The 12660-nt window shown below is 41.6% G+C and overlaps 1 protein-coding gene across 3 annotated transcripts in view; it reads right to left on the bottom strand.

Annotated features, from left to right (window-relative positions):
• Nucleotides 1–2290: 2290 nt before the first annotated feature.
• ccdc88c (coiled-coil domain containing 88C) overlaps nucleotides 2291–12660 on the bottom strand; it is a 48151-nt gene continuing 37781 nt past the window's right edge. For all 3 annotated transcript variants that reach the window (XM_065966188.1, XM_065966186.1, XM_065966187.1), the window contains 5 exons: nucleotides 12486–12575; nucleotides 12030–12128; nucleotides 11806–11943; nucleotides 11455–11693; nucleotides 2291–8113 (listed from right to left, as the gene is read on the bottom strand). In XM_065966188.1, coding sequence (XP_065822260.1) covers nucleotides 7361–8113; nucleotides 11455–11693; nucleotides 11806–11943; nucleotides 12030–12128; nucleotides 12486–12575 — 1319 coding nt within the window. In that variant the 3' untranslated portion in view covers nucleotides 2291–7360. The remainder of the gene's footprint in view (nucleotides 8114–11454; nucleotides 11694–11805; nucleotides 11944–12029; nucleotides 12129–12485; nucleotides 12576–12660) is intronic.

The following is a 12660-nucleotide window of genomic DNA, read 5'->3' as shown; positions in this document are numbered from 1 at the left end:
GTCATCCAAGCGGGCGGCGCAGGTTCAAGTCCGACCTGCGGCTCATTTCCCGCATGTAATTTCCCCACTCTCTCCTGGTCCACTACCTGGATAAATGCAAAAGCCACCCCACCCAAACAACAACAAAAACAACATGTTGCATCAGGCCATGAAAACAAATCAGAGTTGGTCCAACAGGTGACTTCACCTGCCTCCTCTCTAGTTAATGTGCCAGCATTAAAGTGATGCAACACAACAGATACACATTGACCCTAATGGTACTCTGAAATCTATCTATCTATATCATCAAAACAGCATACAAACCTCAGCTTATGAGAAAAGACAGGTTCAGATTAATTCAGAGGAGTCAAGGCCGTTTTGTGAGGGAGGGACAGTGATTCAGATTTTCACACATCAGTTTCCTGTTTCAACAACTTTTCCTCCTCAGTGTGATTGTGTAAGTAGTTTCCCAGCTTTCACTTACGTCAATTTCTTAACTTCATCACACACACACACACACAACATCTATGAATCTTTGATTTGAGTAAACTCATGCAGTCAGGTCACACTCTCCTCTGCTGGAATATTCCTCTACATGTGTTGTGTCTGTTTGTTAACGATGACATTTGAGGTGAAAAGAGCCATAACAGTAAATGAGTTAATGTCATCCACATGCCCAGATCAAAGTCTGTAGCAGAGATTGTGCCGCTCACGATGCCTTCAGGTGCACTGGGAAATATAAGACGATTCATCTCACTGTTGGAATAAGGAACTATTGAACAAAAGCTGGCATTTTCCGAGCAGACAAACAGGATGTTGTTTCAAAAGTGCTTAATAAGCATTTTCTAATGGTTCCTCTGCGATCTGATGCAAATTAAATTTCTCGGACAAAGTTTTGAATTGGGGGTTTTAGTCAAGGTCTCCTTCTTCCTGTGAAAACAGTTGTGCCAAACAACCTTCCTCTTGACATAAATCAGCAAACACTTTATATAAAAATATTTGTACTCGGTAATAAAGCTCCCTTTGAGGTGTGCAGAGTATTCATGTTATTGGTAGAGAAATCATGGCCGTGCACAAAAGTGTTTATCCAGGAAATAAGGCTGTCCAAATGGAGCATTGAGCATCTGAGTAAAAGATGTCATTACTTCATTATTATGGACAGATCTTGAGAGATCACAGTGGTATTAAACTTTTATGCACAAATTCAAATGTCAAAGTGGACATCTTAATCAAATTTTAAGAAACGTTGCGACCTTGTATACAATAAAAATAGGGACAGAAATAAATCATGAATAACATATCAAAATGTAATTTATGATTTATTGCCTCTGGTCACTGCTGTCTCTGGACCAGACAGATAAATATGTCAATAACAGTTTCCCAGACCAATCAGTGAAGCTTTCAAACTGCTGATTTTTCTTATGATAAGCAGCAGAGGCTATACCCCCCCCCTGAATGATCTGGATTTGTTTGGACCAGAGAAGGTAGGCAGTTTTAAGGCACCCCCACACGGCCGTTTTGGACACCCCTTGGTTTGCCAGATATGAGAGCAGTTATCAGGTCAACAGGTGTTGCAGCGATGGAAGCGGGCAAGAAAAGTGGTTCAGATAGAAGTGATTGTACCCGACCTAAAAAGCCTCTGCATGTTTCTAATAAGCTCCACGAGCAGAAACGTGCTCAAACTAGGATCAATATTGGAGATGCTTTTGAAAAATGGAGAGAGGTTAGAACACAGAAAGGTTTACAGACCGATGCAGAGCTGGATAAACACTGAAGCTTCAGTGTCCACCACATGGCAACCTGTGTGCGCCTTGACCTTAGGGGGCGGGGGGAGACAGCTCTCTGCAATGAGTCTCCCATTGCAGAGAGTATAGTTGACCCATGTCCCATCAGTTTACATGGAGTAGGCAGGGTTTATGACCTATAGCCAGTCAGTAGGGGTAGCTCCAAATGTTTGGCTTCACTTTTAGGAAGCTGTCATGTCGTCCTTGTTTTTATACAGTCTATGGCAGTCAAATTCTTAATACACATTTTAGTAGACACAATAACTGGAAATATTCCCTAATATATAATATATAAATATCTGAACATTTGTCCCCTTTTCTTAAAAATGATTTGTGATAGATTATCAACATTAGTCCTGGTGTATTTTAAGAATCCCTTTATGAATCATTGTTTCAACATTTCATCCTAAAAAAAGGAAAATTACCTTAAAAAATGTATATGAAGTCAACGGTCGGCACCTTTAAAAAGCACCTGTACTTTAAGATCACACACATGCTTACAGCTGACACTTAAACAAAAGCACCAATTAGACTTTATAAATCTTTATTAACAAAAAGCTTTAAGGTGTAATAACATTCACCTCAGTTTCTACTAAATCACACTACAAGCCTTTTTTTCCAACAGTAGTCACATCACACAGAGCAGTCATAAAGTGAAACTCCAGCAGCAGCTCTTCCAGTTATAGCAGGAAACCTCAGTGACGTCAGATCCACTTCTGCTTTCACTTCTGTCATTTGACGCTGCATCACACTGCCTGCAGCTTTTTATCTACATCTGTCATCGTCTGTTTATTCAGTGTAGGGTGCACAATGATGCTGAGGTCCACTGACAGAGGACGTTAAGTATTAAAGGAGATCAGGCTGTTGGTGCACTGAGTGTGAATGACACCAGAGTCCTGCTGATGAGTTTGGTGTCGCTGCTATTTAAGATTTTCAGTATTTATAAACCTACGCCTGATATCTGTACATAATTTTGGCTTTATAGTATTGAAAAAGTACAAGAAGTTTCAGAATGGAAAAAGGCTGCAACCTTAACTTTGTGCCAAATGGACCCAACCACATTATGAAGATTTAAATTGATATTTTGTCGCAGACAGACTCAGACAGATTATTATTCTCAGTGTCTGACGTTACAGAAAAGATCTTGATGGAGAAGAAATACTTTTAAAAGATAAAAATTCATTTTTTTGGAGACATAAACAGCGGCTATACACACGTCACATTGTAATCACCAGACATCATTGACAAAATATGTGATTTTTTCCCCTTGCAGAGGTGTTGCTGGTCTACCTTTACCTCAAATTCTTTGTTTCTTTATGCTATTCTGTGTTTCTCAAATACAGCTTTGGAATCAAACTTAAAGGTCACATATTCTCCTCCTTTAAAAAAAGTCTCAGAGCTCCCCAAAACATGTCTGTGAAGTTCCTTGTTCTAAATCCACTCTGATCCTGTATTTGATCATGTCTATAAACCCCTCTATTTCAGCCCTGATCAGAACAGGCTGTTTCTGTGTCTGTACCTTTAAATGTAAATGAGCTGTGTCTGACCACGCCCCCTCTCTGGAAGGACTTGGGTGGCTCGGGCTTTCTCGCTCCATGTCCTATTGTTTACTGTGAGAAGGCAGACTGAGAGGCCAGGTGGGAGTGTGACCCACCTGGGGGAGGGGTTACTGATCTTTGAGATGTCATCAAGGGAAAATCTCCAAACGGGCTGTTTAAGTACACATTTTATGAAAAGTGGAGCAAGCAAAAGAGGGAGAGGATGGAATTTTCTCACCACTGGAGGGTTTGTAGACAGACTAGGGACACATATTAGTGTTAGAAAAACATGGTGAAGTGTATTTTGCAGAATATGTGACCTTTAACATTTAAAACACCAAAGTCACACAATAACACAAACAGATAAAGGCAGCAGTATACCCGCATCTCTGGATGTTCTACAGGCTAAGATCTCTGTTTTTGTCAGTGGAGTCTGGTTAAAAAAAACATCTTACTGTTTAACATTAATGCCTATCTCTGTAGGGTGTCTTCTAGTAAATGTGTCACTTTAAATAACAATCTGAGCCTGACAAAAACAAGGATTATTAGTGGACACGCTTTGATCAGCAGCCTTTGCTCTTAAGGATTTTTTTGCAGCTATTGAAACCGTTTAGCAACTTCTGCTGGTTAAAGCAATTTACAGTCACAATTCAAAAACTTTTTGTACCTTTTTCACCCCCAAAATATGTAAAACCAGAGCCCAGGCTTTAAAAATGTAATAATTCACCCTTAAATAACAAAAAAGGTATGCTAACGGGACAACACAATCTCTTAAACTGTTGTGTAATGAAGGTAAAAATGGGACAGCACACAAACATACTTCCATATGTGTAATGTTGGAGACGTGTTTGTCTGCATAACTGTGTTCACTGGTCCTTCTGATCCAATATTTTCTCTTGTGCCATCAGCAAACTGAGACTGACACACAACCACACATCCTGTAGGGCTTTAAGATCTAATATAGCAGAAGTGCAGACATTACAAAGATACAGACTCCAGCCCGACCTCGGTTAATAGACGACCTTTCTGCAGCGCCACGGTCATCTCCACTTACAGTGTTTCACATCATGTCACTTCATCTCCTCACATGATAACGCTACTTTAGTATTTAAAAAAAATCTACAACTTTTTACACTTTTGATCACAAAGTTTTTAACAGTTTACATGAAATGATCTGGATTTCTTTCTTCTTTGTTTTTTTTTGGTATCAGCAGAAAATATTACAAAGAGTCTCCAAACTCTACTGATATCTGAGTTTATAAAATCTAACGTCATGTACAAATGTTACAGGTAGAATAATTTAGCTCTTTGCATATAGACATGTGCTGGTTGTTTGAAAGGTTGCTGATGGATTCCACTCAAATTAATCTTCAAATTAATTAGTCTCATCTGTCTCCTCATCATCATCATTTGAGTGCCTTAAGGTATATCAGTCAATACAAACAAAACGTCAGTCAGCTACTCTTCCTCCTCCTCCTCCTCCTCTCTCGGTTCAAAATGAGACCAAGTGTTTATTTATTCCTCGAACAGTATTCTACAAGTTTTGACAACACTGAAAACAAAATCATCCTCAGGCCTCTCAGAATATTCGTGTCACCTCTGTCAGTGTAATTATTATATTCATTTAATGATAATATAATTACACTTATGAAGTGCATGACTAACAGGAGTCTGAGTTGCGTCAGCCAAGTTTCCACCGCAGAAATGTCCTGAGGGGACAAGAGACCTTCAGATGAACCAGGGTTTTAAGTTGTGTTAAATTCAGTCTAGAGAGGGATTAAATGAGGTACTAAACTATTGAGTGATTAACATACAACAAACCTCAGTCAGCACGGCCCCCGCTTGGAGAAGCCAGCTGAGATTTATACTCACGAGGTAAGCTATGTACTGCTGCAGACGAGGGGAATTGAAACCCGAACTTAAGGGAGATGAGGAAATCTTCTGTTGTTGTCCACTGAGATATCTTATACATTTATGTGTTTATCGCTCTGTTTCCTGACGGTTTAGTTCAGCGATGCTCTTTGGCAGGAGTCGAACTGGATTATTTTGGTGTTGGTTTTATATAATCCTCTCTGGAAATATGACTGGTACAGGGTTTCTCCTGACTGTTTGCAACAGTACAAAGCTTAGCTCAGCTGTAGATCACCTATTATTGATAAGCACCTCATTAAACCCCTCTCGAATATCAAACTACCCCTTTACATTCTGGAAACATTATTTGACCCACCAAAGAATCGCCTGCTCGTTGGGGTTGTACTTTCAAAGGTGTTAGGTGTTAGGTGATGCATTTGAGGGGCTGAGACTGTGAAAACAAGGTGAAGCTGGAGCTTTAAGTTCCTGAAATACTAGATCCAGGGACTGAAGATTCTTTGTACTTTTGGTGGAAATGACACTTGTTTTACCAAACGTATTGACGCATATACTGGAGTATGAAAATACCACAGTCTGAGATTTCCCTGGAGACACTTGGATGACTGTTTTTGCATAAAAGGTTCTCTCAGGACAAGCAACCAAACAAACACTTCAGTTCAGTCATTAAATGTCAAACTTTTACCAAAACTTTTGAACATGCAAAAACTAAAATAAATCATATCACAGTGGGTCTTGATTCAGCCTGACTATCTCTGTCTCTGCTGTGCAGTGTTACAGCTTGTCTGACTTACTTAGCGTGCAGCAGAACACTCTCCCAAAATGCAGCGGTTCACCCGGCGGTGTGAGTTCTTCATGTGTGTTTGAATGAAAGCCACAACCAACCCCCTCAAGGACACTGCCTCTGTGTCTGTATGTGTCATTATACATACGTGTATGTGTGCGAGTGCGTGTGAAACTAGTGTTGGCTCGGGACAAGCAACATTTCCAGTAAAGTGTCAGAGTGTTGCATGCTGGGACAGAATCTAAAGATGGAGGGAGAAGGACTGTAATTTAACCGGGAGGAGTCCTGTTTATCTCTCTGTTGTCCCATCACTATATCTGTCTCTCCCTCTCTCCGTCTCTGCATCCTTTTATTTTCACTCTCCAAAAAGTCTTCCTCTCTCACTTTCATCCCCCCCTTTTCATTTCATTTCATTTCCTACTCTTTTGTCTTTTCCAGTGTTTGTTTTTAATTACAGGGGAGAGGAAGAGGAGGAGAAACCTGATACATTCAGTCGCTCTGGTCGTTCTGGTCATCTTCACTTTCAGTTCAATCACCCCTCTCTCAGTGAGAGGGGATTCCTGGTGTACAGTTCTGCAGAACTGGTGGCATTTGGGGAAACATTAGCAGAACATTGTGTTTCTCAGCAGTCGAGGAGTTCCAGCTCATAGACTAGGCCTTAATGTAGGATTATGTTCCTTAATGATGCATTAAGTGTTTTGGATTCCAAGAAGACATCAGACAAATTAACTTTCATCTCAATTTCTGTTAAAAATGTGCATCCTCTATAAAGATATCAACATCCTGACCATTTCCAGTGGTTGCAACACTATTGCCAACCCTACTTTGGGCTCAGGCTACTTGCTGGATCACAGTGTTGAAAATAAATTAGCAGAGGCCAATGAATCCAGCGTCCTCAGAGACCACCTATAGTGTTGTGCTCAAGTAAAAATCCTTAAAAAGACGTCCAGTGATTCAGCTCAAATCCGTATTGCATCCCCAGGAGAGAGATTGGGCTTGTGGATAAAAAAAAATCACGAGAGGAAATGGACTCCATGGATCCAGTGGCTGAAGAGCGATTGTTTGTTTGTAGATAAAATCCCTGGTTGCTCTTTAGCTTTAGAAAAATGCAAGCCAAAAGAGCTGGAGAGATGTTTTAATCAGCTGGTGGTGAATGAAATTAATTTTGCTTGTCAATCTACAAAAGTTTGTTCAAAAAAATACAAACAGAGATACAAAGATAGTTTTAAACTCGGCTTTCTCTTCCAGGAATTAGACAGATTTCCAGTTGATGTATTTGATCAATGCTTAACTACAGACCTCTGCAGGTATTTATCCCACAACGTTCCAGTATTCAGCCCCAGCAGACTGTAGTTTAAGTATTCAGTTCCAGTCTTTAGACACAACCACTCCTGTAGTTCCAGTGTTTAGACACAGCCGTACTCATACCACACAGTCTGTGGGTCGTTGTTTGGGTCGGGTGAAGCTGGGGTGCTTTTCGGGCGTTCGGCAGAGCCACACCTCTCTCCCTCACTCTCCTTCTTAAGTTGAGAGGAGTCACCTGGCCGCCCCTCCCCCGACACCTCCGTGTGCTCGTTCGAGTCATCGGGTCGTGTGGCGGGCACAGCTCTGACGGGGCTCACCATGGCGACCTCTCCTCTGTGATGGTGGGGGGCGTTTCCGGGGACACGAGCCCTTCCTCGCTCTCTCTCTGCGTATCGCTCTGTTTGCAGATTAAGAGAGGACGAGTGGTGGATGGGCGGGTTCAGGAAGCTTGCATCTCCGTGCTGATTGGTCGGACCAGCCAGACGGGCTGAAAGAGGCCGCTCTCTCCCGTTAGCGCCTCCCCCTTGTCTGCGAACAACTGCATCCGTTTGTCCTTCATTTACACGGAAGCTGTCAGGTCCATTTGAACGCAGCAAATCAGCCGTGGCCAGGCTGTAAGCTCTGCTCAATGATTGGCCGGTTCTCTGAGTGACAGGCTGGCTGGGGGCAGGGGATTGGCCCACAGGCTGGCGGGGCGAGGGTTTGACGCTCTGGCCTGGTCTCTGGTTGGATGACTGTACAGTGGGGGTGACATAGTTGGTGGGAGTCACCTGGTCCCTGCCGGCTGGTGCAGAGGGGGCGGGACTTCTGGCAAAATAATCAGTCATCAAGTCCTCCCTGCTTCCTGTCGACACCTAGAAAGAAAAATGAAAAATAAACTGAGATAATGTTTGTAAGTTCAGGAAATGCAGCAGGCTGAGGAGTGATATATAGCTCTTTAAGGTTCTGGAAAGGCATGAAATGAAAAAACTTTGAAGTTTCAGAGCACATGAGTAAGATAGATGAGTTAAAATAAACTTGGGAGTGACCATTCCTGTCAAATAAAGCGTCTAAACATGTTAACTAATGACATTTCTTGCACATCTCACTACATTATTGATGCACTTTCATTTCCTTCTTCTGATTCTTTTTTTGAGCAAGAGCGGTAAAAGATTGAACCAATTTTGTCCAATGTTGTGAAACAAAAACCTTGGCTGTAGGGATGAGACACTTGCATTGATTTAAACCTTCTTTCTGAATCATTCTGCGTTCAACACTTGAATGTGTGTTGTTTTAGAGAAAGCTATGAAGGCCTCTCCTTCTCTGCAGGATCACTGATAAGAATTATTATGGCTGATTCATTTCTTTGATGTTGTTCGGACTTAACAGATCGATAAAACGTGAGATATCTGGTTCTGTTGGGGTGATATTCCCACGCTGATATTGCGCAGTCCACACATGTGTAGATGACAGGCTGGAATGAAACATCTGATTTGTAGTCAGGAGGCCGCTTTAAACCGTTTGATTTAGAGGTCAGAAAAAGTATGCTCATATTTGGACAATGATCAGTACATGAGTTTCTGTTGATCATCGCTTCATGGTCCAGCTGTGTGTTCTGCTCTGTTGGCTTGAGTATCACTGGCAGATTATGAAGCACTTACTGGTACTAACAAAAATGAGCATACAGGTCGTTATGAGTCTATTTGGGCTGAGAGGACGCAGCTTATTAAACTTCCAACTACGGTACACACAAACTGTATGATAAACTGTGATGCTTGGAAGGTTGTTATATTTACAATTCAACAATTAATCTAGATTTTGTTTTTTGTTGCAGAAAGCGACGTACATCAGAGAGTTAGTACAACACAAGTATAGATCTAAAGAGGAAGAAACAACGTCAGAAAGTGCGAACAAACGGCTTTAAGTCTGATTTAAGTCCGCTGACAGGCAGCGCACAGAGATTGCTTCGTCTTAAATATTGTCATGGTCATCTTCATCATCATCATCAGTCCAATCACTATCACTAAGTGTGTACGAGTTCTTAAAGAGCTGGGTCTTAAGCTTTTTCTTAAAGGTGAAATGGGACTCTGCAGATCCAATGGATGTTGGTAGTTTATTCCACCACCGGGGGGCGACAGAGGAGAAGAGTCTAGTCAGCGTCTTAGGACCCTGTTGTGAAGGTTGGATCAGACACCTTTCATTGGCAGAGCGTAGTGGGCGGGAGGGAGTGTAGACCTGGATTATAGAGTTTAGGTAATGAGGAGACGTTTTTGTGGCTGTTTTGTAAGCGAGCAGCAGAGTTTTAAATTTGATGCGAGCAGTAACTGGGAGCCAGTGTAAGGAGATGAACAGCAGAGTGACATATATACCAGACACGCTGCTGTGTTTTAGATCATCTGAAGAGGTTTGATTACGAATGGAGGAAGACCGGCCATGAAGGATTTGAACTAGTCAATAGGTGATATGACAAGAGTCTGAACCAGGAGCTGTGCAGCATGTTCTGACAGGTAAAGTCTGATCTTCCTGATGTTGTACTGGGAAATTTGACATGACCGGGCAATCGAGGCCACGTGAACCTTAAATGTTAGCTGGTCATCAATCATGACACCCAGGTTTCAGGCACGCTTTGTGGGCATTAGTGAGGCTGTTCCAAGCTTGATATTGATCTGATCTGTAGCTGCATTGAGGGACTGGCTGGGATGACAAGAAGCTCAGTCTTTGATAGGTCAATGTTAATTACATCATCGACCTGCACACTCACCCACAGTGAATGTTTCAGACTATTACCTGCTGCGTTCACACATAAGACACATGCACCCCTCCTGGACAATATTGGGTGTGCATGTGAATGTATGAAAAAGTAGACCAGAAAAAATGTATCTATGTGTTTGTGTATCAGAGTCACAAAAGTCAGCTTAAAAATTGCCCTTTTTTTCATCAGGCAGAGCTCCAGTTTTTGGCCGGTATGAGGATTTGGACCAGCCAATGACAAACCTCAAATGTGTAACTATATGACGAGCAATACTTCTGACAGATTGTTTGTGGAGTTAATACATAACTCCTAATTTTCCATTGGATCTTTAAGTTTTCCCACACAGCGTCATCCTTGAAAAAACAGAAAATCTACAGTCTCAGATCTAATAATAACCAGCCGTCTCTCTTCAAATGGACTCTGCAGCCAAACCAATACACTTTTTTTGGGTACAGAATAAAACACAGCTTTTAGAAAACACATGCCACTGGCTTTTATTTTTACTCTGATATTTGTAAAGTAGGAGTTCTCTCTGTGCTGTTAATCTCAAGACAGATGCCCCCAGATGAAGACAATGTCCCCATGTATAATTTTTATATTTAAAAAATCTATTTTTAGATCCAAACCATTTTCCACACTGGACATAAAGTATAATTGTTTAACTCAATTATTTCATATATTTATAATATCATAACTGTACTGTGAGTTTTCTTCATGTTTAATGAATCTCCCTGTTGAAGCTCAGATTTCAGGGACTTGATGCGCAGAAGCAAAGTCATCCAAAGCTTGCATTTATTATCAAAGTTTTCAAGTTGCTGACTTCAATCTTCAGGCCAACATCAGCCGGCATCATCATCTGTCTCCTGTGATGATTACATTTATCAGCTTATGATCCCGTTTTACTGAGGGAGGGAGCTTCTGATCAGATGTTCTTTTATGAATACCTATTTTAAAGAACGTGCACAGCAGGTTTGCAAGGTTGAAGGAACATACCATGAAAAATGAATCAAAACTCTGTGGCAAACTGAGAATAACTTTACTGTATTTTATTGTGAACACATTTTGTCTGTAACTTCCTCAGGTTCACCCAGCACCTATTTTAAAGTGTTAACACTGAGGCTATTTTTTAACAATCTGATCTAAAAGGTTTATGTTGAAAGCTGATTCAAAATGACTTGAATATAATTTGTTCGTGGTTTGTTAATATTTTGACCTGTCCCAAATCCACCCCAATATAAAATGCATACTGTACTTCATATTTTGCTGTTAAGGTTACTTTTGGGAAAAGTATCAATATATCCTCTGGCTGCAGAGGAGTCGCACCCTTCATCATGATGCCTGACTGGATCTACACCGCCACCCTGGGGTTTTTGTACCACCTCCTCATTTGTTATCTTACATTGAATACCTCCACACTTCTTATGTGTGTATTAAAATATAAAAACAAATGTCTGTGTGTATTACCGTGGGGGGAGACTGTAGGTTGCTCTCTTGTAGAAACTGTTCCAGCGTTACCATCTCACTTCCAGGAGAAGACGAGCGGTTCTTCATCCTGACCCCTGCGACCCGCTGTGGCTGGGCCCTCTGAGGCGCATGGTCGTATGGAAGGGTGGAGCTGCGCGACAGGGTCTGCTGTGATTGGCTGAGACCCATGACATCATCACTAGAGAGGCTGGCCGAGCGAGGCTGACGATCAGATGTGTCTAAGAAAAAGGAAAATTTTATGTTTTACTAACTGTAGAGGGTACCAGCTGATTATATCAGAAATATCCTGCTGATAAGTGATTTAAATGTATGGTTAAAGTTTGTGTGCACCTCTGCAGTTGACGGGGGAGTTGGAGCTCGAGGTGTTGCGGCTGAAGTCAGCCGATCCTGGGCGACCTCCAGGGTTGACATGGTGACCAAACATGGAGTCGGAGGCGTTATGACGAGAGTCGTCATCAAATAACAGACCTGAAATGTTACAGCACTGTCATATAAACACTCACACTGTCTCTGACTGAAGAAGAAAGATCTTTCATATCACTGCCGTGGTTTACCTCGAGGTCTGTGGACGGGAACTGGTCCCAGTCTGGAGTTGTTGTGTGGACCCAGTGAAGGGGACTGGTGGCTCGGAGTGGAGCTCATAGCTTTACGACCTGAAGGCAGAAACTCAGAGAGTTTACTTAGACAGCACTGGACTGGAAAGCAGGATTCAGGACTATACAAAGTGTTTGATTTAAACATGTAGTGCCTCCTTTAATCTTAAATTTAAAGCATTATTCAAAACAAACTAAACTAAACAAACTCCTAAATTAATAAAAAGTTTGACATATTCAAACTGAAATTATTTATTGTTGGAAAATCCTCTTTCAATCAAAGCAGATGCTTTCACATGACATCACAGAATTGCCTTTAACACATAATTGTGTCTTCAGTCTTAATGGACTTGCTCAGTTTTGCAGCTGGACCTAACATGTTTACTAAACGTCAACGACCTTTTCTGTATTTATTACCTTGTCCATGTGCATCCTCTCCGTTGATACTCTCGTTGCTGCCTCCTGGAGTGCTGCTGCGATAGACACCGCGGCTCCTGTCAGTCAAACCTGCAGACCAATCAGAAAGTTGTTAGATAAATTCTGGTCCTCGGGGCCAAACTATGGTCAGAAGTAACGGGTGTGATTTTAGCAA

The sequence above is a fragment of the Labrus bergylta genome, chromosome 18, assembly GCF_963930695.1.
Source record: "Labrus bergylta chromosome 18, fLabBer1.1, whole genome shotgun sequence".
In the NCBI taxonomy this organism is placed as follows: domain Eukaryota; kingdom Metazoa; phylum Chordata; class Actinopteri; order Labriformes; family Labridae; genus Labrus; species Labrus bergylta.
This window is presented reverse-complemented; position numbering and strand designations above follow the sequence as displayed.